The sequence below is a fragment of the Thalassophryne amazonica genome, chromosome 6 (genome assembly GCF_902500255.1).
Source record: "Thalassophryne amazonica chromosome 6, fThaAma1.1, whole genome shotgun sequence".
Taxonomy (NCBI): domain Eukaryota; kingdom Metazoa; phylum Chordata; class Actinopteri; order Batrachoidiformes; family Batrachoididae; genus Thalassophryne; species Thalassophryne amazonica.
The window spans coordinates 11,512,020-11,539,113 of record NC_047108.1 but is presented as its reverse complement, the minus strand read 5'-3'; the positions used below and the strand labels follow the sequence as shown (position 1 = coordinate 11,539,113).

At 40.8% G+C, this 27,094-nt stretch overlaps 1 protein-coding gene across 1 annotated transcript in view; it reads right to left on the bottom strand.

Annotated features, from left to right (window-relative positions):
- Window positions 1–27,094, bottom strand: part of celsr3 (cadherin, EGF LAG seven-pass G-type receptor 3) — a 258,686-nt gene that overhangs the window by 65,257 nt on the left and 166,335 nt on the right. Inside the window, exons 8-11 of the mRNA XM_034171441.1 lie at window positions 23,554–23,717; window positions 23,289–23,414; window positions 8,383–8,552; window positions 8,106–8,291 (exon numbers count right to left, since the gene is read on the bottom strand). Coding sequence (XP_034027332.1) covers window positions 8,106–8,291; window positions 8,383–8,552; window positions 23,289–23,414; window positions 23,554–23,717 — 646 coding nt within the window. The remainder of the gene's footprint in view (window positions 1–8,105; window positions 8,292–8,382; window positions 8,553–23,288; window positions 23,415–23,553; window positions 23,718–27,094) is intronic.

The following is a 27,094-nucleotide window of genomic DNA, read 5'->3' as shown; positions in this document are numbered from 1 at the left end:
GAAGGGCCATAAACTAATCTGGGTGGAGGGCAGAGTCAGAAATAAATGCTGATGTTGTATGAATTACATACACAATTACATAACAGTTAAAAGTATTGTATTTTATAGAAAATGAACATTCCAAATATAACATAAAATTTCAAAATAATAAAAGCACTACTCCTTAATCTGCATAACTGTAGTTTATTCATTTGTAGATATTCTGTCAATTGCCATAGCGGGCTATATCAAAGGGAGTGTGGCCACATATGGCCCGCGGGCCCACATTGGGCAGCACTGGGGCTGGATTTGTTTTCAGTGTGACATTATAGAGTAAAATTAAAAAAAATATTTGTCCAAGGAAGGAATGGTAAATGGACTGCATTTATATAGCATTTTTATATATGCATTAGACGCCCAAAGCGCTTTACAATAATGCTTCACATTCACCCCGATGTCAGCGTGCTGCCATGCAAGGTACTGCACACCGGGAGCAACTAGGGGATTAAGGACCTTGCCCAAGGGCCCTTAGTGATTTTCTGGTCAGGCTGGGATTTGAACCAAGGATCCTCTGGTCTCAAGCCCAACGCTAAACCACTAGACCATCACCTCCCCCATATAAGGTACCCTTATATAGTTTACACATTTTGATTTGATGTTATGACACAGTAAATACATATGAAAGCTGAAGCAGTGAGTGTGTTTTTATATGTTTTAAGCTTCCAAAAAGTATTTGCTGTCAGAAGAGTGTGTGGACGTGAAGGCAAATACAGATTAACAGCCACAATGGGTTGGAAACAATTCAATGAAAGGTTGAAATTAAAATGGTTTACGTGATAAATATATTATAAAGGCATTTGTGGGAGTATTAGTGATTTATTCTCTTTTGTTATAGTCGATGACATCAAAGATAACTGCTGTCTAATTTTGTCAGCTACAATATTTATTAGTTTCATAATTTAAGATGTTTCTGCACCATTTACTCAATGCATGACATAATGCACACTGAAGAAGACTCTGGAGGACTTCAGAACTGAAAGGAAGATTTAAAATACGTATTGTGCAAGGCATCGAAATATCCATTAACCTTTAGTTAGTTAGTGAGTTGGTCAAGTCAGACTGCCTTTGCGAATTTTTGTGCCCAATTTCCCTTCCCATTTCAAAACTGAAGAAAATTCATATTTTAGATTTGCTTACATGGGAGTATAACTGGTTATTGCTGAATACACCTGATTACATATGATTCCCATTCTACACATTTTTCCCAGTTTCCAAAAAGATAAAATGTGTCTGTTAACATCTAAAACTGTCTTCTGTTGAAGAGCATGACACTTTTTTCATGAGGAGGATCTGATTCTGCTCAGAGAGCGGTCAGTCCAGATGACTGTATATTGTACCCAATTGTCCACTTTCACTTACAAGATTATCCCGATCTGCATAAAATAATATACTTTTAGACTTTTGATGAGGTGTACCCGTGATTATGCGGACCTGGTCAGGATGGGGTTCACCAATCCTGGCCAGGGCCGCATAATCACGGGTACACTGAAATAAAAGGTCTATAACTGCTTTATTATATGGCAAACAAGAAAATTGGGAGTTTGTCAAACATACTAAAACTGAAAAATCAATCTCTAGTTTCAACTCTGTATTATTACTGTCACACTGCACCAACTGATGTCCCATCGATCGACTGGAGATGCCTGTTAAGTCCGTGATGAAGAGTCATCAGGCTTGTTTTTTATAAAGTTCGCCATTCGCCTGTCTAGCTTCTGCATAAAATCGACCGAGTACTCTGTCAAGCATCCGTCTGTCATAAGTTTCAAAGTTGGACACATGTCCCTTTTCAGTGACGTACTTGCGAAACAGGTTGGCTGCTGACTGTGTATTTCTGCGGGTGTTCCTTGCATCTTTTTTGTGTAAAATTCATTTTAAGTCAGCATTGCTAACAGACGCAAACCTGTCTTCTGCCATCTTGTCAAGATACTGACAGCCAAAGTAGGCGTTGTATCGCGTTATCTGATTGGTCATTATCGATAGAAGGCATCACTCGATTAGCTAGCGCTACGCTGCACGCGGGGTGTACTCGTTTCACACGCGCGGTCTACTCGGCTCCACCAGCGGTCAACTCAGCATGTGGTACAGCTCAGAAAGTGTCGAATGGGCCAATCAAAAGTTGGCAAAATTCCATCCCATATAATAAATCCAATTATTCACATTTTGTGGACTACAATTTATCCTGATATCACAAAGTTATAAAACTTTCCCGATTGCTCACAATATTCCAGAAAGTTACATTTACCACCGATTACACCCGATTTTAGGCCCTGAATGGGAAGCTGTTTTTGTTTGCTTGTTTGTGCCAAAAATGCAGACAACTGGGTATCAAAAATTGGCAATGGGAGTCTGCCGTTAGTGATACCGAATTTTCCGGAGTATACTGTCACAGATTTTTACTAGGTTGGGAGGTCCTGCGACTTATATATATTCCGAAAACTCACATTCATTATTAATAATAATATAATGACAATTTATATAGGACCTTTCTAGGAATCAAAGCACAAACTCCAATAACATAAGAATAAATGGCAAAAATATGAGGGGTGACTGAAATGTTTGAGCCCGTCCAAGAAGAAACCAAATTAATGTAATGTTTTATTTTTAACCATAATCCCCATGTAAGTCCACAGACTTTTCCCAGTGTGGCTGCAGGGCCTTCGTACTGTTCTCATAGAAGATCTTATCCTGGTGCTCACGGAAGTCATCCACTGCAGGTATGACATCATTATCAGTATTATAATGACTTCCAGGAAGATGCCTTTTCATGTTTGGAAACAGATGGAAGTCTGAAAAAGCCAAATCAGGATAATAAGGTGGGTGCGAAACACATTTGAAGAGTGGCAGCTATTGCAATAATAAACGTGGACTGCAGCTTTGTCCTGGTGGTACAGAACACCTTGTTGGAGAATTCCACATCACTTCTGCTTTATTTTTCTCCCACAGTTGTCACAAAAAGGGAAGCACAATAGGCCCCATTGATGGTCTGTTCCTTCTGGAGATAGTCCACCATTATGATGCCCTCAGCATCCCATAAGAAAGAGGCCGTGACCTTTCCAGCAGATGAGACCGCTTTAACTTTCTTCAGAAGGGAAGAACAAACATGTTTCCATTGCTTTGACTGTTGTTTGGACTTCAGTTTGAAGTCATGGACCCAGGTTGTATGATGTTATCCTGATCTGCCTTAAAAAGCTGAAGATTCTGTCTGGGCATCTGGTATTTCTGATCGGCTGTGAGATCCCTTGGGGCCCATTGTGCTGAAACCGTCGTCATTTCCAGTTCTTCTGTCAGAACCGAATGAACTCTCTCCTGGGAAATACCTACAGTACTGTTTATGTGATGCTCACTTACTCTGCTGTCAGTGAGGACTATGTCATGGATCGTCTGGATGATATTGGTTGAGGTGGCAGTTCTGGGTCTTCCTGATCTTGCTCCATCTTTGACACTTGTTATGTCCCTCATGAATTTGGCTAAGCAAAGTTTAACTGTAGTTTAAGACGGGGGATCCTCCCCTAATGTCATTACCATGTTCTCATGGATCTCCTTCTGAGATGTTCCTTTTTCTGTGAGATACTGAATCACAGCACGCCCACCAGTTTTGTCCATTTTGCCAGCCCAACTAACTTCACTGAAATATTGCACCTACAACACTGGACCCAGTGGGTCAAACTTTCACACATTCTCAAGAGAAATATTGGTTTCTCAGGCTGCAAAAGATGGAGAACCATGGCCTACTTTTTCTGGGTCAAGCTCAAACCTTTTCAATCACCCCTCATAAAAAGTACACTACAACAATGCACAAAAATCCCAAATTAAACAGCTGATAATACAGAAAAATGGTGCAACTTATACTTACTCCAAAAAATACAGCAGATTGAGGGAGGTGAATTAATGAAAAAATGATGTGATACAGACTGTGCTTGAAATAATTATTGATTTAAATGTGTCTGTTGCCATGGGCCACTGACCCAACAATCAAAGCTGGTCTACTGTTGAATTACAGTGAAGGACTTTAAAATTTCAAGCTCTCTGACAAATGATATGATATCATCAAGAAGCAAGGGTGCTATATTTTAGCCCCGGGGCGGCACGTTCAGTGAATTTTAATGATTTTAACTTCAGGAAACGTTGTGTTTGGGCTCATTTTGCTCTTGGGGCGGGTGAGCTTTCTGACTATATACTGCCAATTTATTGATAAATGGGGATTATAAAACAGGGTGCTGTGGCTGTCTGCAGGCCATCCTGGTTTTAAAGGGTTGATGCTCTGTCTGTATATGTCTGTGCGTGCTTGAAGAAAGGTGTGAAGTCAGCTGCATGTTGATGTGGTCATCTTATATACAGTGAGGTAAATAAGTATTTTAACACCCTGCGATTTTGCAAGTTCTCCCACTTAGAAATCATGGAGGGGTCTGAAATTTTCATTTTAGGTGCATGTCCACTGTGAGAGACATAATCTAAAAAAAAAAAAAATCTGGAAATCACAATGTATGATTTTTTAATAATTTATTTGTATGTTACTGCTGCAAATAAGTATTTGGACCCCTACCACCCAGCAAGAATTCTGGCTCTCACAGACCTGTTAATTTTCTTTAAGAAGCCCTCTTATTCTGCACTCTTTACCTGTATTAATTGCACCTGTTTGAACTTGTTACCTCTATAAAAGACACCTTTTCACACACTCAATCAATCACACTCCAACCTGTCCACCATAGCCAAGACCAAAGAGCTGTCTAAGGACACCAGGGACAAATCTGTAGACCTGCACAAGGCTGGGATGGACTACAGGACAACAGGCAAGCAGCTTGGTAGAAGACAACAACTGTTATTTATTAGAAAGTGGAAGAAACACAAGATGACTGTCAATCTCCCTCGGTCTGGGATTCCATGCAAGATCTCACTTTGTGGGGTAAGGATGATTCTGAGAAAGCTCAGAACTACACAGGAGGACCTGGTCAATGACCTGAAGAGAGCTGGGACCACAATGACAAAGATTACATTAGAAACACATGATGCTGTCATGGTTTAAAATCCTGCAGGGCAGCAAGGTCCCCCTGCTCAAGCCAGCACATGTCCAGGCCCGTTTGAAGTTCATCAGTGACCATCTGGATGATCCAGAGGAGGCATGGGAGAAGGTCATGTGGTCAGATGAGACCAGAATAGAGCTTTTTGGAATCAACTCCACTTACCATGTTTAGAGGATGAGAACAACCCCAAGAAAACCATCCCAACCGTGAAGCAATGGGGGTGGAAACATTATACTCTGGGGGTGCTCTTCTGCAAAGTGGTCAGGACGACTGCACCGTATTGAAGGGAGGATGGATGAGGTCATGTATTGCAAGATTTTGGCAAACAACCTCCTTCCCTCAGTAAGAGCATTGAAGATGGGTGATGGCTGGGTCTTCCAGTATGACAATGACCCCAAACACACAGCCAGGGCAACTAAGGAGGGGCTCTGTAAGAAGCATTTCAAGGTCCTTGAGTGGCCTGGCCAGTCTCCAGACCTGAACTCAATAGAAAATCTTTGGAAGGAGCTGAAACTCCAAACCTGAAAGATCTAGAGAAGATCTGTATGGAGGAGTGGACCAAAATCCCTGCTGCAGTGTGCAAACCTGTTGGTCTTACACACCTCTCTGCAGCTTCTCTCCCCCTGCCATCCCCTCATTACCCCATCCCCGTAGAGACGGTGCCTGCTCCCAGACTACCAATAACCAGCAAAAATCTATTTAAGCATAAAAATTCAAAAAGAAAAAATAATATAGCACCTTCAACTGCACCACAGACTAAAACAGTTAAATGTGGTCTATTAAACATTAGGTCTCTCTCTTCTAAGTCCCTGTTGGTAAATGATATAATAATTGATCAACGTATTGATTTATTCTGCCTAACAGAAACCTGGTTACAGCAGGATGAATATGTTAGTTTAAATGAGTCAACACCCCCGAGTCACACTAACTGTCAGAATGCTCGTAGCACGGGCCGAGGAGGAGGATTAGCAGCAATCTTCCATTCCAGCTTATTAATTAATCAAAAACCCAGACAGAGCTTTAATTCATTTGAAAGCTTGTCTTTTAGTCTTGTCCATCCAAATTGGAAGTCCCAAAAACCAGTTTTATTTGTTATTATCTATCGTCCACCTGGTCGTTACTGTGAGTTTCTCTGTGAATTTTCAGACCTTTTGTCTGACTTAGTGCTTAGCTCAGATAAGATAATTATAGTGGGCGATTTTAATATCCACACAGATGCTGAGAATGACAGCCTCAACACTGCATTTAATCTATTATTAGACTCTATCGGCTTTGCTCAAAAAGTAAATGAGTCCACCCACCACTTTAATCATATCTTAGATCTTGTTCTGACTTATGGTATGGAAATAGAAGACTTAACAGTATTCCCTGAAAACTCCCTTCTGTCTGATCATTTTTTAATAACATTTACATTTACCCTGATGGACTACCCTGCAGTGGGGAATAAGTTTCATTACACTAGAAGTCTTTCAGAAAGCGCTGTAACTAGGTTTAAGGATATGATTCCTTCGTTATGTTCTCTAATGTCATATACCAACACAGAGCAGAGTAGCTACCTAAACTCTGTAAGGGAGTTAGAGTATCTCGTCAATAGTTTTACATCCTCTTTGAAGACAACTTTGGATGCTGTAGCTCCTCTGAAAAAGAGAGCTTTAAATCAGAAGTGTCTGACTCCGTGGTATAACTCACAAACTCGTAGCTTAAAGCAGATAACCCGTAAGTTGGAGAGGAAATGGCGTCTCACTAATTTAGAAGATCTTCACTTAGCCTGGAAAAAGAGTTTGTTGCTCTATAAAAAAGCCCTCCGTAAAGCTAGGACATCTTTCTACTCATCACTAATTGAAGAAAATATACTCAACAAAAATATAAACGCAACACTTTTGGTTTTGCCCCCATTTTGTATGAGATGAACTCAAAGACCTAAAACTTTTTCCACATATACAATATCACCATTTCTCTCAAATATTGTTCACAAACCACTCTAAATCTGTGATAGTGAGCAATTCTCCTTTGTTGAGATAATCCATCCCACCTCACAGGTGTGCCATACCAAGATGCTGATTAGACACCATGATTAGTGCACAGAGCCTTCAGCTTTCAGGCTCCTCTCCTGTGGAACCAGCTCCCAATTCGGATCAGGGAGACAGACACCCTCTGTACTTTTAAGATTAGGCTTAAAACTTTCCTTTTTGCTAAAGCTTATAGTTAGGGCTGGATCAGGTGATCCTGGACCATCCCTTGGTTATGCTGCTTTAGACGTAGACTGCTGGGGGGTTCCCATGATGCACTGTTTCTTTCTCTTTTTGCTCTGTATGCACCACTCTGCATTTAATCATTAGTGATCGATCTCTGCTCCCCTCCACAGCATGTCTTTTTCCTGGTTCTCTCCCTCAGCCCCAACCAGTCTCAGCAGAAGACTGCCCCTCCCTGAGCCTGGTTCTGCTGGAGGTTTCTTCCTGTTAAAAGGGAGTTTTTCCTTCCCACTGTTGCCAAGTGCTTGCTCATAGGGGGTCGTTTTGACCGTTGGGGTTTTTCATAATTATTGTATGGCCTTGCCTTACAATATGGAGCGCCTTGGGGCAACTGTTTGTTGTGATTTGGCGCTATATAAGAAAAAAGTTGATTGATTGATTGATTGATTGAAAAACTACAGGAAACGTTTGACCTCTGTAATTGCAAACAACGGCTACTGTACCAAATATTAACATTGATTTTCACAGGTGTTCAAATACTTATTTACAGCAGTAACATACAAATAAATTATTAAAAAATCATACATTGTGATTTCTGGATTTTTTTTTTTTTTTTTAGATTATGTCTCTCACAGTGGACATGCACCTAAGAGAACTAAGTGGGAGAACTTGCAAAATCACAGGGTGTTCAAATACTTATTTTCCTCACTGTAAGAGGACGTTATGCAAAAGGCTTAAGGATTTGACTTTCGATACTTTTCGTTGACCACTGCAGAAAAATGTGCAGAAATTCTTCTATCTGACTTTGTGACCTCAGAGGAGAAGACCACGCCTACAAACATGCATCTCATACCTGATACAGGCCAAAGTCAAGCCGCAGAGTGGCAACATAGCGTGTTTCACGGCCGCTGCGGACATCTCGCAGCTCCAGCTGGAGGTCGTGCCACTGACCGTCTGCTACCTGAACTTGGTCCAAACGCAAACGCACCGGTCTGGTTGCTCCGCGGGTTACCGAGAACACCAACTGACCATTTATCACCTGAGAGAAGAAGAACATGTGATGAAAACAGAAAAGAATCTCTGTGGCGTTTAGACGGCATCTCCGTGTGCGGGTGCGGGAGAGCACTCACCTGGAACAACAGGCTGCTGTACTGTCCCGCCTGAGCCTGCAGCAACGTCCCCTCTCGAGCTCTGGTCCTGAACACCAGGCCCAGGTACCAGGGGGTGGAGATGATTACATCATTCTTTAGATCCCACCAGAGGGCGCTGTTACCCAGGAAGCGTTGGGGGTGTGGCATCACTGAGGTAAAGGGAAAAACTGGTGTTAAACAGGTGAATCAAGTTGAGATGATGACTTCCTGAAGACAGCTTTATGTTGCAGAGTCTTTGTTTAATTTGTACGACTGCATTAGTGTGATTTGGGCTCTAACAATGTTTTGTGATATGTATTGCTCCTTTTATACCTAATCATGACACTCACCTGTTTCCAATTAACCTGTTCACTTGTAGAATGTTCCAAACAGGTGTTCTTTGAGCATTCATCAACATTCCCAGTATTTTGTTGCCACTGTCCCAGCTTTTTTGAAACGTGTTGCAGGCATCCATTTGAAAATGAGCAAATACGAGGTCTATTAGGTAATAAACTGACCCTTTTATTTTTTTTTTAACTATATGGATTTAAATGACGTGAGATTACACCAATCATGCTTGAACCCTCGTGCGCATGTGTGAGTTTTTTCACGCGTGTTGGTGACATCATTTCCCTGTGGGCAGGCCTTGAGTGAGATGTGGTCCCGCCCTCTCGGCTGAATTCCTTTGTTTCACACGCTGCTCGAGACGGCGCGCGTTGCTTTATCAAAATTTTTTCTGGACCTGTGAGGAATATCCGAGTGGACACTATTCGAGAAATTAAGCTGGTTTTTGGTGAAAAGTTTAACAGCTGATGAGAGATTATGGGGTGTTTCTGTCGCTGTAAGGACTTCCCACAGAGCGGGACGTCCTGCAGCGCTTCCAGGCGCCGTCGTCGGCCTGTTTCGACCTGAAAACATCCTAATTTAAGGCTTAATTCACCCAGGATGTCGTGAGAGAACAGAGAAGATTCAGAAGAGGCCGGCATGAGGACTTTATGCAGACATTCCACTGTTTAAGGATATTTTTTAATGAAAGACGTGCGCGCAAATTCGCCGAGTCGTTTCCGTGACGACTCGGCGAATCTGTACGCCACGACAGGAAAAACACCTCCGTGTTGAAAACCATTTGTAAAATTCAGGCGGCTTTTGATGGCTTTCAACAAGTGAGTAACTGAGAAATTGTTTAACAGCTTGGGCATGTTCCAACTTGCCCGTTAAGGTTTCCAACGGAGGTGTTTTTCCTGTCGCGACCCCCCGCGGTCGGGTCCGGCCCGACATGCGACTCTGCTCGCACGTTCTTTCATTACAAAATGTCCATTAACAATGGAATGTCCGAATAAACTCCTCATGCTGACTTCTTCTGAAAGTTCTCTGTTCTCTGACGACTTACTGGGTCAACAGAGCCTGAAATGTGGAAGTTTTCAACTTGAAACGGCGAGACGCTGCCGCCTCGGAGCGCAGATCGCCGTCAGGCACCGTGAACCGTCCTTACAGCGACACTACCAAACCATCAGCCATTAAAATTTTTACCGAAAACCAGCTGAATTTATCGAATGGTGTCCACTCAGTTGTGCCTTACAGTTTTGAAAAAATTTTTATCAAACAAAGCAGCAGTCTCTGAGCCATTCATAAACAATGAAAAAACGACGAGAGGGTGGACGACTCCTCACTCAAAGACTGCCCACAGGCGAATGACGTAACTGACAGGCGTGAAAAAACTCTCGCATGCCCACGAGGGTTCAAGCATGTCTGATGTAATCACACGTGATTCAAATCCATATGGTTTTTGAAAAAAATAATAAGGTCGGATACTTTTCTAATAGACCTCGTATTTGCACAAAAAGAATAAAGTTTATCAGTTTGAATATTAAATATCTTGTCTTTGTGGTGTATTCAATTGAATATAGGTCAAAGAGGATTTGCAAATCATTGTATTCTGCTTTTATTTACATTTTACACAACGTCCCAACTTCATTGGAATTGGGGTTGTACTTTAAAGAGCCTCAAATAATAAGGATAATGAGTGGGAATGAGACGGTGATTGGATTTTATAAACATTTAACACTGATCTGAAGAACACAGATTCTGAGTGACATTTCAGCACATAAAAGGTAAAACACATCCTGATTACCCAGAAAGGAGCAGTCCTGGTGTACAGTTCAGTTCCTTACATGACAAATCACATTCATCCTTTCACATCTCTGAACCTGAAGCATCAATGTAAAACACTATGAGCAATAGAAAAGCCCTACATGGTAAATGGACTGCATTTTATAGCACTTTTCCATCTGATGCAGGTGCTTGGTGCACTTTACAATGATGACTCACATTCACACATTCCTACTCACACATGCCAATGTCAGGGAGCTGCCATGTAAGGCATTCAACTGCACAGACAGCACAAGTTGGGAATTAACTCTATGGTCTGGTCTCATTAACTATAAATGACGGCAACAAGCACTTGGCTTTGTCGCTTCATAGGCGTTCCCATAGCGTGCATGCTAACATCTTAATGAGGTAAGATGTCTTTAAATCACTTCAGATGTCTTGTCTGGTTACAAAGACAACATTTTTAGATTTAAAAGTGTTTATTTCTCTCTAACGTTTATAAAATATATGATACATATATATACCAGATGTATTAAGAAATATAGCTGTTCTGGACCGTATTCCACCATCTTGGATTTTTTTCATTGGAAAGAACCTGCTGACATCATGCTGCCTATTCACTCAGACTGGCATTCGCCGTGCAGCATCACTCAGCATTTGCATAACATAGGCTTCTGGTCTATTTTGGCCCCACCTAGCTGGTGGCAAAGCAACCGTTGTCCCTTGCCACTGCAAAACACCCACTCTGATTGAAAATGAAGAAAAAGGCATCACTTTGCCTGTGTCACTTGCTGTTGCTTATAGCTAATGTCATCAGAGGGTAAGGACCTTGGTCATGGACAGTGGTGGGCACAGATAACCAAAAAATTAACTTCAATAACAGATAATCAGATAACTGAAAAGTTATCTTTGATAAAGATAAAACAATAAGCCACCCAAAAATGTATCAAGTTACAGATAACCAATAACATAAATTCCAGTATTACTTCTGACACATCTGCAATTAGTAGTAGAACAAATTTAATAGCTTATAATAATAAAAACAGACCACAACAATGAGACCACACTTTTCTTTCAACATTCTGCCCCTGCTAGAAGCTCTTGTTAACTACAGAGCTCCCAGAACAGAGACACTCCGAGAGCAGCCATAAAGACAACTATCAATTACAATATGCCGGTCAGGCGCAGGTCTTGAAAAATAAAGTCATGCTGACTTATGGTTTTGATTACAAATAACATTAATACCGAATAACTCCATTAATGTCAATTATGTCATTTGTACAAAGTTAAAATATAACATATATCTTTTAATGTTGAATAATGCACTAATTCTGAGGTTTTGGAACAAACAGACAGATCGCAAAGGATTCTGGGTAAAAGTGCCTCTTTTTGGAGCGAGGCGGAGGGGAAGGCGAAGGGCTACAAATCCCTCCGTTTGGAGGGGTAGGAGGAGCTTACTGCTGTCTCTGAAAGAACAAACATGGTGCCGAAAGAGCCGCAAAAATGACGCAGCTTTCATTACAAATTACACTGTTTAGAAAGTTATAACTTGCCAAAAACCTTTACAGGCAGTTGTCTATGACAGCAGCGTGTCTGCTGCTGGATGCATGTTGCGTATGTTGTCCTTCTGAAGAATATCGTAACGTCGCTCGTGCGCTGCGTTATAATGCACATACACACAAACGCTACGATAAGACACTTTTATATCTCACAACGGAGAAAATCATGATAAAGTGTAAGCACGTTAATTTGTATGTTCATAAATCTTTGGATAATATCAATCCCTGCTGTTGGATTTCAAGATCTGTAACGTGTGTGTATTTTGTAAACAAACGGAGCCCTGAACACACTCATCTAATAAACTTTCAGGCAGAAAATGAAAAGTTTCATCAATGGGAATAAGTTGGAAAATATATACACACACATGTATATGTGTAACACATAACCTGACGTCCTAATAGACTGATATTATTTGTCAAGGAAATTTCTAACGGAAATAAGGCTGGATGCAAAAAAATGGGAGAATTTGAAAAAGAAATAAGGTTGTAATTCCATTAAAAAAGTGAAACTTGTATAATGTATACATTCATTGCACACAAAAAAAGCCATTTGCAAAGCCAAAAAGTTGATTTGACAATCATCTGACATAACCGGGGTCAAAATAAATAGAACACTGCTATCTACTGGTTCCCACACGCTTAGTGAACACTACTGACCAGTAGATGGCAGTAGAGGCCTTGAAAACAAAATTCCAGCTACAGTAATCCCTGTCTGCTACATTTAAAATGCGTGGAATTTAACAAACGCAAATAAAACCAACATCTATAAACGCAGAGAATATATTCAAGAGAGTTTTAGGCACTAGAGTTTAATGCTGTTGTCTGTGGAGCCTGAACAGTGTCTGAAATGCATTTGTCCTGTCGTGATGTACTGAGATTACATCATCCTACCCAAAATGCATTGCAGGTCACAGCATGTGCTCACAAAACCTTAAAAATTAGCACATTACTTTAAAACTAAAACATATATCTGATATTTTCACTTAATAAAACTTCAGACATGACAGTAATTTTAAATAACTTGTCCAAAATTTGCTTGGTTAAAATTTGAACCATAAGTTAAAAACGTAAGCCTCTGGATGACTTAGGTGATATCGGCAGCCTATTGGTACGGTGTTAAAAGAATTTTTTTTTTCTTTTGGGGCTGTTTCTCTTTTGTTTGCAGAGGATTGCAATGCTTTTTATAAGTGGCTCTCTTCTGTTAGCAAAAGTTATAGCTGTGTGTGTGTTACAAAATTTTTAACAGGTGAGTGCTAAACTAATTTTAAAGTTTGAAAGTTATCAGACAAAGATTAAGCGGAAGATAATTGGTCCGATAATGGTTTTTAAAGTTGTCTAAAAAGATAATCCGATAAAGAAAACGTTATCTTAGATAATTACCTATTATCGGAAGTGTGCCCACCACTGGTCATGGATGTCCCACTGGAGAGAGGATCAATTGCACATGAATTGAGTACACAAATTATGGGCGTTCGTTGTCGTCCGCAACAAAAATGACAAATGTCCCAGTATGAATTACGGATATATTAATAATATATAGCAAATATATGATGAACAATCACAGTTATATAACGCATGTAGTGAGGAAAGTGATCCGACACATTGAGATTATCACGGCAGTATTACGGGTGTATTACTGCCGGGTGTACAATCTCCGATTGTTCTGTCTGAGTTATTTTCTTTAGTTACTTCATCCAAACCATCAACATGTCTATTAGACCCCATTCCTACCAGGCTGCTCAAGGAAGCCCTACCATTATTTAATGCTTCGATCTTAAATATGATCAATCTATCTTTATTAGTTGGCTATGTACCACAGGCATTTAAGGTGGCAGTAATTAAACCATTACTTAAAAAGCCATCACTTGACCCAGCTATCTTAGCTAATTATAGGCCAATCTCCAACCTTCCTTTTCTCTCAAAAATTCTTGAAAGGGTAGTTGTAAAACAGCTAACTGATCATCTGCAGAGGAATGGTCTATTTGAAGAGTTTCAGTCAGGTTTTAGAATTCATCATAGTACAGAAACAGCATTAGTGAAGGTTACAAATGATCTTCTTATGGCCTCGGACAGTGGACTCATCTCTGTGCTTGTTCTGTTAGACCTCAGTGCTGCTTTGATACTGTTGACCATAAAATTTTATTACAGAGATTAGAGCATGCCATAGGTATTAAAGGCACTGCGCTGCGGTGGTTTGAATCATATTTGTCTAATAGATTACAATTTGTTCATGTACATGGGGAATCTTCTTCACAGACTAAAGTTAATTATGGAGTTCCACAAGGTTCTGTGCTAGGACCAATTTTATTCACTTTATACATGCTTCCCTTAGGCAGTATTATTAGATGGTATTGCTTAAATTTTCATTGTTACGCAGATGATACCCAGCTTTATCTATCCATGAAGCCAGAGGACACACACCAATTAGCTAAACTGCAGGATTGTCTTACAGACATAAAGACATGGATGACCTCTAATTTCCTGCTTTTAAACTCAGATAAAACTGAAGTTATTGTACTTGGCCCCACAAATCTTAGAAACATGGTGTCTAACCAGATCCTTACTCTGGATGGCATTACCCTGACCTCTAGTAATACTGTGAGAAATCTTGGAGTCATTTTTGATCAGGATATGTCATTCAAAGCGCATATTAAACAAATATGTAGGACTGCTTTTTTGCATTTATGCAATATCTCTAAAATTAGAAAGGTCTTGTCTCAGAGTGATGCTGAAAAACTAATTCATGCATTTATTTCCTCTAGGCTGGACTATTGTAATTCATTATTATCAGGTTGTCCTAAAAGTTCCCTGAAAAGCCTTCAGTTAATTCAAAATGCTGCAGCTCGGGTACTAACGGGGACTAGAAGGAGAGAGCATAGCTCACCCATATTGGCCTCTCTTCATTGGCTTCCTGTTAATTCTAGAATAGAATTTAAAATTCTTCTTCTTACTTATAAGGTTTTGAATAATCAGGTCCCATCTTATCTTAGGGACCTCGTAGTACCATATCACCCCAATAGAGCGCTTCGCTCTCAGACTGCAGGCTTACTTGTAGTTCCTAGGGTTTGTAAGAGTAGAATGGGAGGCAGAGCCTTCAGCTTTCAGGCTCCTCTCCTGTGGAACCAGCTCCCAATTCAGATCAGGGAGACAGACACCCTCTCTACTTTTAAGATTAGGCTTAAAACTTTCCTTTTTGCTAAAGCTTATAGTTAGGGCTGGATCAGGTGACCCTGAACCATCCCTTAGTTATGCTGCTATAGGCGTAGACTGCTGGGGGGTTCCCATGATGCACTGTTTCTTTCTCTTTTTGCTCTGTATGCACTACTCTGCATTTAATCATTAGTGATCGATCTCTGCTCCCCTCCACAGCATGTCTTTTTTCCTGGTTCTCTCCCTCAGCCCCAACCAGTCCCAGCAGAAGACTGCCCCTCCCTGAGCCTGGTTCTGCTGGAGGTTTCTTCCTGTTAAAAGGGAGTTATTCCTTCCCACTGTAGCCAAGTGCTTGCTCACAGGGGGTCGTTTTGACTGTTGGGGTTTTACATAATTATTGTATGGTCTTGCCTTACAATATAAAGCGCCTTGGGGCAACTGTTTGTTGTGATTTGGTGCTATATAAAAAAAATTGATTGATTGATTATGAATGCATCGCGTATGTGTTGCGCGTGCAGGGCATCTGCATTGCGGCCATAAAATAAGTGCACTCGGGCCTTTCGGCATCACCATTCACACCAACAATACAGGCTCTGGAGCATTTGCTGGACTTGGACAAGTTGATCACAGAGTTAATGTTCATGTTGTCATGCGAGGGTTAACTGTTCATGAGTTTGGGGAGCGGGAGGGGGGAAGCCGCTCAGGGTGTGAGACAGTGTTTTTTTTTTTTTTTGAGAGTGTCACAGAAAACAGACCGGCATGAGTTGTGGCAAAGAAAACAACAGCTCTTCCTTTTGTTGGTGTTAAATAAAAGTCCTGGATTGCAGCAGCTACGTCTTTGTGGATTTACACAGCTGGACCGGCACTGACTGGCAGGTATGTCGCTTTCTGCTACATATAATACTTTGGTTTTACGTGACATGTTTGTTATGCATTCACAGATCGTCCGCAAATCATCTGCAAAGCAGATGTAATAAAAACACTTTATTCGTGGCCAATCTGTATGCATTCGCTACAACATATTTTAGTTTGTGATGTGGACATGATGGGCACGCAATATATCTGTTTTACACACTGTCCCGGTCCGCTGCCAAGCCACAAATCCCTGTTAGTTGCAGATATCAGCGGTTAACGGCAGATTTACAGCGCATAGAGTGAGTATGTATTGTGTATGAATTGAGTATATATGGAGTATGTAAAGCGGATGTTATCCGCATCCAGATTTTTGAACAGCTCAAAAATCCTGGCTGCAGACATGCGTGCCTCTGTGGATGATCACGGACGTGTTCGGATGACGGCCGACTCAGACATGTTACATGGATACTGCAGATGTTTGGCGAATATGGGCCAATTTTGTGCGCAATCCATACGCAAATCCTCCTAAACGCCAGTGGGACAGGGCCCTAACAGGGAGTCGAACAGAGGCTCCTCCCCTCACAAGCCTGACTCACCACCAATTTTTTAAATTTTGCTTAATGTTGTCACATGGTGTCATTGACATCAGAGGTCTGATACATTTGTTAGCCCCAGGAGAGAAAAGCTCTATGCAGAAAACCACGTTTCAGCATCTCATCTAGTTACTGAGATATGGTCACTAACATATTTTAGATGATGACCTCTGATTTTCCCTTGATCTTAGACCCAAGACCTTGACATGATCCATGTTGACACAGGATGATCCATTGAGTTCATCCACCAAGTTTGTTTGAAATTGCTCTTTGAGTTTGAAGATATCGTGGTGACAGACAAACAGACAGATAGACATGGCAAATACAAAAGCCAACAGGCTAATAAAGAAAACAGTGGCTACTATTACACAAGGGGTTCTAATTAAATAAAATTCCATCAGAATAGAATCATTATGATCAAAGGATCCACATGTATCATTTATGTGAGATTGTAACAACAATGATAGATGCCTTATATGTATGTGTTCAGTATGGGTAAATAATGCTGCTGAATTTACATCACATTCTGAAATAAAATAATTTCTTGTCCTAAGAAAGTTAAAGAAATTAGGTGCTTTTTGTTCTAATTTTCTTATATTTAATGCTAAAATGTTAACAAAATTGTTAAAAAATACAAAAATATGTCTTTTATTTGGTAGCCTGATATCATGTTACTCCTTAAATGTCTCATAAACACCTTTATATTACCAAGATTAATTTACAATTTAGAAATATTACTGAAAATCAGACCTTTTTGGTAGGAAACTTAAGGGGCATCCCCAGAGTGGGCTCCAGGGGTCTGAAAATTCAGACCCTGACATTTTTTATTTATTAGCACCCAAATAAAGCCATTTAAACAACAAAAAAAAAAAAAATCAATTTTGGCAAGCAAATCTTACGGAATTACATAGTGCACTGTACTATTGTGTCAACAACAAATACAGTCTGAAGTGTTCCTTTTCATGAGCTGTTCATGGTTCTGACGATACAGTGTCAGATGAGCACCATGGACAGCTCACCTCCAAGAGCTCTTAACAGCCCCTGTATGCTTTCAGTAACACAAGTTGCTTTAAGAAACATGGATAAAAAATTTAAATGTCTGTTGTTTTGATTGTACAGCTCATTTTATTTAGTATTTATGCTAAATTCATTGAAGGTGAGATAGATGAGGTGAGAACCTGCTGCAAACATGCTACAGACATGGTCCACTCCAAAAAAAAGTATTAACCTCATGCAAGCTTCTACAACATGGCATGGACATACCATGATCACAGTATATAAGCATGGGGAGGCCACAATGAGAACTCCAGTGACGTAGCAAGAACATTGTGACAACGCAGTGAGAAGACAACGCAGTGAGAAGACAACGCAGTGAGAAGACAACGCAGTGAGAAGACAACGCAGTCTTTCCCATCCACACTATTTCAAAGAAGTCTCGTAGGTTTTAACTACATTAGTGCCATTGTTGTTACATCCTTATTAAGTCCTTACTTCATCCTGATTTGACCATGTCCTCACTGTGTTTTTTTGAACGTGCAAACTTCGACTATGTCCTGTATATCCATGGAAACAAATAACTCATGCTTACCAACTACTACTGAATTCCTACAATGTTGTGCAAGTTCTTATGGCATCCGCCCAAATTTTGGAGGACATAGTGGGAACGTGGCTGAGTATGAATGGAGTGGTGTGTGTGTGTGTGTGTGTGTGGGGGGGGGGGGGGGGTAACCTGTTAACCTGTCACTACCCCACTACAGACATGCACATCCTTCCACCTCCCAGAGCTCAGTTACTTCAAACAAACTCATTCTAGACATAAAGCATTAATAAAACTCTCATTTTCAACTGACTATTTTGCTACCAGCTTTTGTGGAAACAGTGAAATTATTTACAATCTGCTTTTTGGAGACATGTTTGTCAAATTTGATGTTGACCTCAGACAAAACATAATTAAAAAAAAATGTGTGGAACAAATATTGATTGACATTTTAGAATTCTTTGGGGTGCTCACACTCAATTAGAGGCTATGACCAAAACAGATTTTTAAAGGTTGAGATATTTATGTAGTTCTGTAAGAAGGACAGAAACTGTGAAATGCTTTAGAATCTAGTCTAGTCTATATATATATATATATATATAGTAAGTCCCTTCGGCTGCTCCCTTGTTTGCACATGGGGTCGCCACAGCAAATCCAAGGTGGATCTGCATGTTGAATTGGCACAATTGGCACAATTGGAGTTGCGCCCTTCCTGACGCAACTCCACATTACATGGAGAAATGTGGCAGGGGTGGGATTTGAACCCGGAACCTTCTGAACTGAAACCAAGCACATTAACCACTTGGCCACCAACCCTGCTACTATATATGTGTGTGTGTGTAATATTAAAGATATCTACAACATTAGTATAAATAAAATGTTAACAGTATTAAAAAACAAGAACTTGAGGTGTACAGGTTTGTAGGTTTACAATGTGTGCCGATGAGAGTTAAAAAATATGATGCAATGCTAAAATACCCTCGGCCATATGAGCAGTGTTCTTTATCATTTGCAGTTGTTTAATTAATTATTAAGATCCAATTGTCTTACGTACAATATGTACATATTAAAAAAAACATCTATCAGTCAATCAATCAAAACAATATTTACATTTTAAACAGCATCTGCAGGAGGCCCTTTGTGTGTGCTTATATGAGCTTTTGACAAGAGAGGAAGTTGTGCAAATCAAGGAATATTCGTAGATCACATCTGTGCATTTGTAGGTAGTAATGAGACAAATTTAACTCTATAGGAATTTACCTTTGAGTTAGCGGACATTAGTGCGCACGCTAACTTCCATGAATTGTCTTGTAATTCAGTTCAGAGGCGTTATTAGGTTCCAAAGAGTTTTCAGTTTTAGAAGTGTTTATTTCTCTCTAGCTTTTACATAATATATGAGAAAGGTTTTATTTCAAGCCACAAAGTTAGCAGCTAGCAAAACCAGAAAGTGACGTCACCACACTAACGTCCGCTAAATGTTTTGTAAATCCTTTCAGAGATGTTATCAGGTTACAAAAGCAGTGTTTTCAGTTTTAGAAGTGTTTATTTCTCACAAGCTTTTACATAATATGTGACAATGGTGTTAATTCTAGCCAAAAATTAAACAAAGTTTGCAGCTGGTGATACAAGGAAGTGACGTCACCATACTAACATATGCAAGATCATACCATAAAACTAGAGACATTCGTCACAAAATGCCCCACATGCAGTAGTATTTTCCATGTAAAGTGCAGGAATATGTACATGTGTGGGGTAGGTATTTGGCTGAACCTTCATGTGTTTGATGTAAACTGGGATACACAGTGAAAAAATTGGAGATTGACATTATTATTATTCAGAGGATGTGGCCAAGAGTGACCATAAAAAGTTGGTAGCCTTCGAACAAATGCAACTATTGTTAATTTTTTAAAGTAGGTCAAGGTCACCAGCCTTCGAACCCATATGAAGTACTCCTCCAAAGCATGTACCCACCAAATATGAAGTTTTTGCAAGCAATAGGTGCCGAAGTACATTGCGGCAAACAAATTTCAGGCAAAGGATTTGACACATGTGACCATTGGTGACCTTGAAAAGTAGGTCAAAGCCACCAACCTTCGAACCCATGCAAAGTACTCCTCCAAGGCATGTACCCACTAAATATGATGTTTCTGTGAGCAATGGGTGCCAACCAATGTTGTGGCAAAGGATTTGACAGTTGTGACCATGGTGACCTTGAAAAGTAGGTCAAGATCCCCGGCCTTCGAACCCATGCGAAGTACCCCTCCAAGGCAAATACCCACCAAATATGAAGTTTCTGTGAGCAAAAGGTGCCAAGCTACGTTGCGCCGAAGGATTTGACAGTTGTGACCACTGGTGACCTTCAAGTAGGTCAAGGTCACTGGCCTTCGAACCCATGCGAAGTACTCCTGCAAGGCATGTACCCACCAAATATGAAGTTTTTGCGAGAAATAGGTGTCGAGATACGTTGCGGCGAATGAATTGCGGCTGGACAGACAGATGGACAGACAGACGAAAGGACGGACGGACAACCCGGATGCTATATGCCCCGCCTCACAGTGCAAGAGCCGTGCGGGGCATAATTAGGTACAGAATGTGACTTTTTAACTTCTTAAAATACTTCTTAAAATATGTCAAAGTTAACCATCTTGTCCAAGGTCTGTGTCTCAAGAATGTTCCCTGTGAATTTGAAGAAGATGGCAGTAACAGGACTGGACTTATGGATGGACAGATGGACGGACAAAAAGCCTTTGCAGTACCTGATGACCATATTTGATGGCCTTGGGTAATAATGGTAACATTTTTCTTATTGAGATATTGTGGTATTTTGATGAAACACAGCAAATCAATAATTCTAAAAGACATCCACTGTGAAGGTAATAAAACAACATTTTGATTGTTCCAAGTGACACAGCAGTGAGTGCACCAGCCACTTCTGAGCTAAAAACAATTCATAAAAACATTTTTCATCATTCTATCTACACTCACTCTTCATTCTGTCAATACATCCACTAATGCAGCTCCTCTTCCATCCATCATATTTTCATCCATAAGCACAATCCACTTAAACTCTCACTTTAAAAGCTCAAAGTATGATGGTTCAGCACAAAACCAAGGAGGAAACCACTGAATTATAGACGGAGATATTCATTTGTAACGACAGAATGACAAATCAATTCCAGCTATAAAAGTCTGGAGTATTTAAAATGTAAAGCAGCTCATTATGGTGAATATCTCGGACCTTAAATATCTGTAATTCAAACAATTTAGCCTGACACAAAATTAATAAAGCATGACATGAGTGTAACACCACTACTTTTAGCAATTTAAATTCAACAGTCATTCAGCAACAAATGATGCATTAGTATAACTGCTGCAAACAAACCAGGCTATAGAAGAACAAAGCAGTTATTGTGAATACTGCACTTAAAGAAATGGTCACAATCGAGAAAACACCATTTATCTCAGCCATCATGTCATTTGTTGTTAATGCAAAGGTAGTACTTCAGATACACTTGGATCTGGAGTTGTTCTATCTAGTGGTATATTCTCCGATGCAATATTTTCCAAAACAACAGGTGGCACTAATGGCAAACAACAGATTTACAACAGATATAGGCTGTGTCTTAATTCAGGGGCTGCATCAGTAGCGGCTGGACCATAGGGGGCGCTCGGGTGCTGCCCTCAAAGATCTGGAGGGGAAAAATTATAAAATATATATTTTTTTAAAGTATTATCAATGTCAGTTTTACTTACCAGTATGTGCCTACATGTAATCTGAATTATTAAAACATTTCCACCAACTAACTATCATTCAACAGTGCATTTCCACCGACAGAATGTATCATTTCTCTTCGTGGGCGATCACTCAAAGAGCCCTTGAAGTGTGATGAAATATCCAATTGTGTATGGTTGCTAAGGAAAAATAATATATATTTGGCCAATCAGCATCGCCAAATTTAATGGCTTGGGGGCGATACAATTTTTGCCGCTACTACAGAAAATGCGGGAAAGTTAGATTACTACTACAGTCAGCGATAAACTTGACGTATCAGGTCAGTCAGTCAGGCACAGTGGCGTTCTCTCTCTCTCTCTCTCTCTCTCTCTCTCTCTCTCTCTCTCTCTCTCTCTCTCTCTCTCTCTCTCACTCACACACACTCACTCTCTCTCACTCTCTCTCTCTCTCCCTGTCTTTTGTAGAAGGTGGTGTTAACATTGTCGTATGTACATAATGTTCTTTTGTCAATTGTCAATTTTTTCCATATTTTGAAAGAGTAAATTTGGTGATATTTTCTGTTCTGTTAGGGTCGGTGTCATTGTGAACCCTATGATCTGTTTGGCTGAAGATAATGGCAGTACAGTACAGTTTGGTGTACTATGTGTGTAATTGATGTCAAATGGTGAAATGTTTCTTGCTCAAGAACTTGAGTGTTGTATTATATTTGATACTGATCCTTTCCGAAGTATAAATGAGGCCTAATACAGCTGTAAATGTTTAACTTTATCTGTCAAACTGCTGATTTTGAGCAGGACATGAAATGATTATTGTGGAACTGTAGTAATTTTCCGACTGTTCATTTGAATGCCTGTACTGGACGAGGCAAGGAAATCTATTGGCACAGAAGCCCCACCAAGATTTTTTTTTTTTTTTTTACCAGCGCCACTGGGCTGCATCCTTCCAAGGCTGCATTCCTCAACCACATGAGCCACAGCAATGTGATGAGGCTGTCTCATTTCAAAGGATCCTTGGAATGTGCCTGACTAATGCAGCCTTCCTTGCCCAAAAACAAAGGCTACAACAGATGTATTTTTCATGGCCCAAGCAATTCCAAGAGTCACTGTGCAATTTTATTTATTTTTTCAAAAAGAAATGGTTAATCATTTTTTTAAGGACACTTTCAGGCTCAATGTGTACAATTATTTAAAAAAAAATAATGTTTGTAAGTAAAGTACAAATAAATAAAATGATTCCTAAACTACACGTTGCACCCACTACAGTAGCTAGGTGTCAGGCGGAAGGGCAGGATGCCCTGTGGGCTAGACTGTCTCATTTCAGAACAGCTGGTTCAGCCTTCAGTGAATCATGACAAAGCCTTTGATTCTCACCATGGCTGCAGTCCTTCCCTCCAAACCCCAGGGGGCAGTCACAGAAAAAGGTCTCCCAGCTCACCCTGCACGTTCCTCCGTTCTGACAGGGGTTCGATTTGCAGAATGGAAGCTTCGCACTACAGCCTAACAGAAGCAGAAGAAATGGTTACACCATCGAGAGTTTTAAATTATCATGTTAACTGATAAATAAAAAAAAAAAAACGCATAAAATATAAAATCCAGTGTTTTTATTTATTTGTTTTGTGCAAACGTATTGTCTCACCGGAAAGCGTTCCATTGTTAGCGATAAATCCAGCCATGTCAAGGGGCTTGTTGTCGATGTGCAGGTCCTTCATGCAGCCAATAAACTCCCTGGAGCCAAACGGGAAGTTGTCGGGTACGTTTGGAACTCCGCCGAGAAACAAGGGGCCAGTCAAATCCAGCGACCTGAGAGGAGGAGATATGAAGTAAGCAAAGGAGACAAAGGTAAACAGAGACATGCTGCGGGTGTCTTTATCCACAAAAAGTAGAGAAGGTCTAAGGGCTGTCTTGCAGTGCTAATATTTGGCCCCAATTTTCATCCCAATTTCAAAATTAAGGAAATTGGACCGGACTTCTTATTTTTTTAATAGAAGACAAAATTAGTATTACCTACAACTTTACATCCACTTACATACAAGTGTAACTGATTACTTCAGAATATACCTGGGAACATACAAGTCAAGCCTGTGAGCATGTGCTGGTGCCGTGCTTTTCCGCATCCATGACACCACAGAACTGCCCTGGATCCTGAATGGCAACCACAATGACACCAAACGGTCTGTTCCAACATCTCTAAAATAACCATCTACAGTAATGTTCAGAATAATAGTCGTGCTATGTGACTAAAAAGATTAATCCAGGTTTTGAGTATATTTCTTATTGTTACATGGGAAACAAGGTACCAGTAGATTCAGTAGATTCTCACAAATCCAACAAGCCCAAGCATTCATGATATGCACACTCTTAAGGCTATGAAATTGGGCTATTAGTTAAAAAAAAGTAGAAAAGGGTGTGTTCACAGTAATAGTAGTGTGGCATTTGGTCAATGAGTTTGTCAATTTTGTGGAACAAACAGGTGTGAATCAGGTGTCCCCTATTTAAGGATGAAGCCAGCACCTGTTGAACATGCTTTTCTCTTTGAAAGCCTGAGGAAAATGGGACGTTTAAGACATTGTTCAGAAGAACAGCGTAGTTTGATTAAAAAGTTAATTGGAGAGGGGAAAATTATACGCATGTGCAAAAAATTATAGGCTGTTCATCTACAATGATCTCCAATGCTTTAAAATGGACACACACACAAAAAAAAACAGAGACACGTGGAAGAAAATGGAAAACAACTATCAAAATGGATAGAAGAATAACCAGAATGGCAATGGCTCAACCATTGATCAGCTCCAGGATGATCAAAGACAGTCTGGAGTTACCTGTAAGTGCTGTGACAGTTAGAAGATGCCTGTGTGAAGCTAATTTATTTGCAAGAATCCCCCACAAAGTCCCTCTGTTAAATAAAAGACATGTGCAGAAGAGGTTACAATTTGCCAAAGAACACATCAACTGGCCTAAAGAGAAATGGAGGAATATTTTGTGGACTGATGAGAGTAAAATAGTTCTTTTTGGGTCCAAGGGCCGCAGACAGTTTGTGAGACGACCCCCAAACTCTGAATTCAAGCCAAAGTTCACAGTGAAGACAGTGAAGCATGGTGGTGCAAGCATCATGATATGGGCATGTTTCTCCTACTATGGTGTTGGGCCTACATATCGCATACCAGGTATCATGGATCAGTTTGGATATGTCAAAATACTTGAAGAGGTCATGTTGCCTTAAGCTGAAGAGGACATGCCCTTGAAATGGGTGTTTCAACAAGACAATGACCCCAAGCACACTAGTAAACAAGCAAAATCTTGGTTCCAAACCAACAAAATTAATGCCTCGCAGATGTGAAGAAATCATGAAAAACCGGTTATACAACTAAATACTAGTTTAGTAATTCACAGGATTGCTAAAAAAGAAGTTTGAACATAATAGTTTTGAGTTTGTAGTGTCAACAGCAGATGCTGTTGACAGAAATGATGATAAAAACAAGAAGAGAAGCAGGAAGAAAATAATCACACGAGACATTAAGGATGTTTCAGCAAATACAAAGAGAAAAAAGTAAAAAAAAGGGGATGACAAGATGAGTTTTGGTGACAAGGGGGAAGAGAAAGGAATGAAAAGATGAAGATGTTTGGGAACGACAACAAATAGCCGATTCACGGCTGTGAAAAGAATAAAAAAAAAAACCCAGCAGGGACAAAAGTGAAGTGGAAGCACGTGAACAAACGAGATTAAGTGTGCGTTACAGAGAACATCGAGAGAATGCGAACGTAAAAACAGGTAGATGATGGCTGGAAAGAAATGTTGAATGTATAGAAAAGGCAATGCGATGAGGAGAAAAAAATGTTGAGTTGTCATCTGGAGAGTATTTTGTTTACTCTCAAGTGTGCGGGAGGGTTTTTTAGGCCAACTCAGATGCACAACTTACATTCCAATAAATGTCAGCGGCGGTGGAGTGTCCTTGCCTCAAGTGGAGGAGTTTAAGTATCTCTTGTTCACGAGTGAGGGACGGATGGAGCGTGACATCGATAGATGGATCGGTGCAGCATCTACAGTGATGCTGTCGCTGTATCGGACCGTCGTGGTGAAGAGAGAGCTGAGTAGGGGGGCAAAGTTCTCGCTTTACCGATCGATCTACGTTCCGATCCTCACCTATGGTCATGAGATTTGGCTCATGACCGAAAGAACAAGATTGCGAGTACAAGTGGCTGAGATGAGTTTCCTCCGCAGGGTGGCTGGGCGCTCCCTTAGAGATAGAGTGAGGAGCTTGGTCACTCGGGAGGAGCTCGGAGTCGAGCCGCTGCTCCTCCAGGTCGAAAGGAGCCAGTTGAGGTGGCTCTGGCATCTTTTCCGGATGCCCCCTGGACGCCTCACTGGAGAGGTGTTCCTGGCACGTCCCATTGGGAGGAGGCCCCGGGGAAGACCCAGGACACGCTGGAGGGACTACATCTCTCAGCTGGCTTGGGAATGCCTCGGGGTTCCCCCGGAGGAGCTGGAGGAGGTGTGTGTGGATCGGGAGGTCTGGGCGGCTTTGCTTGAGCTGCTGCCCCCGCGACCCAACTCCAGATAAAGCGGAAGAAAATGGATGGATGGATGGATGTCAGCGGCATGTGAATTTCACTGCAGGAAGGCGGAGAGCAAGCCTAAAGAGGATGAGCTCATCAAACATGGGAAGATGCGAGCGACACAGCAAATACCAGCAGAGAGATTAGAACAACAGAGCGAGGAGAAGAAGACAAACTGCTAATGGAAGAGAAGTGGTCACATTTCATCTGACTCATTTTCTCTCAGCTTCATAGAACCCCGCCGGTGTTATTACAGCTCACAGAGGTGAGACGTCAGCGCCGTGACAAGATGCTTGTTTGTGCACGCTGTGATATCAGTAAAGCTGTGTGGGAGTTTAACGTTTAGGATGTGCGCTGTAAAAACGGAGGAGTGCAAAAGTTTGACAAGGCCAACCACAAGTGATGCTTAAAAGCCAAAAGTGCCCGAAGACATCGTCTATTAGCCCATCAGCAAAATGACCCTCCCACCCTCAGGGAAGGAAGACGACCAGGAAGGAAGACTAAAAAACAAACAGAAGGAAGGACATCCATGACACACACACACACACACACACACACACACACACACACACACACACACACACACACACACACACACACACACACACACACACACAGTGTAT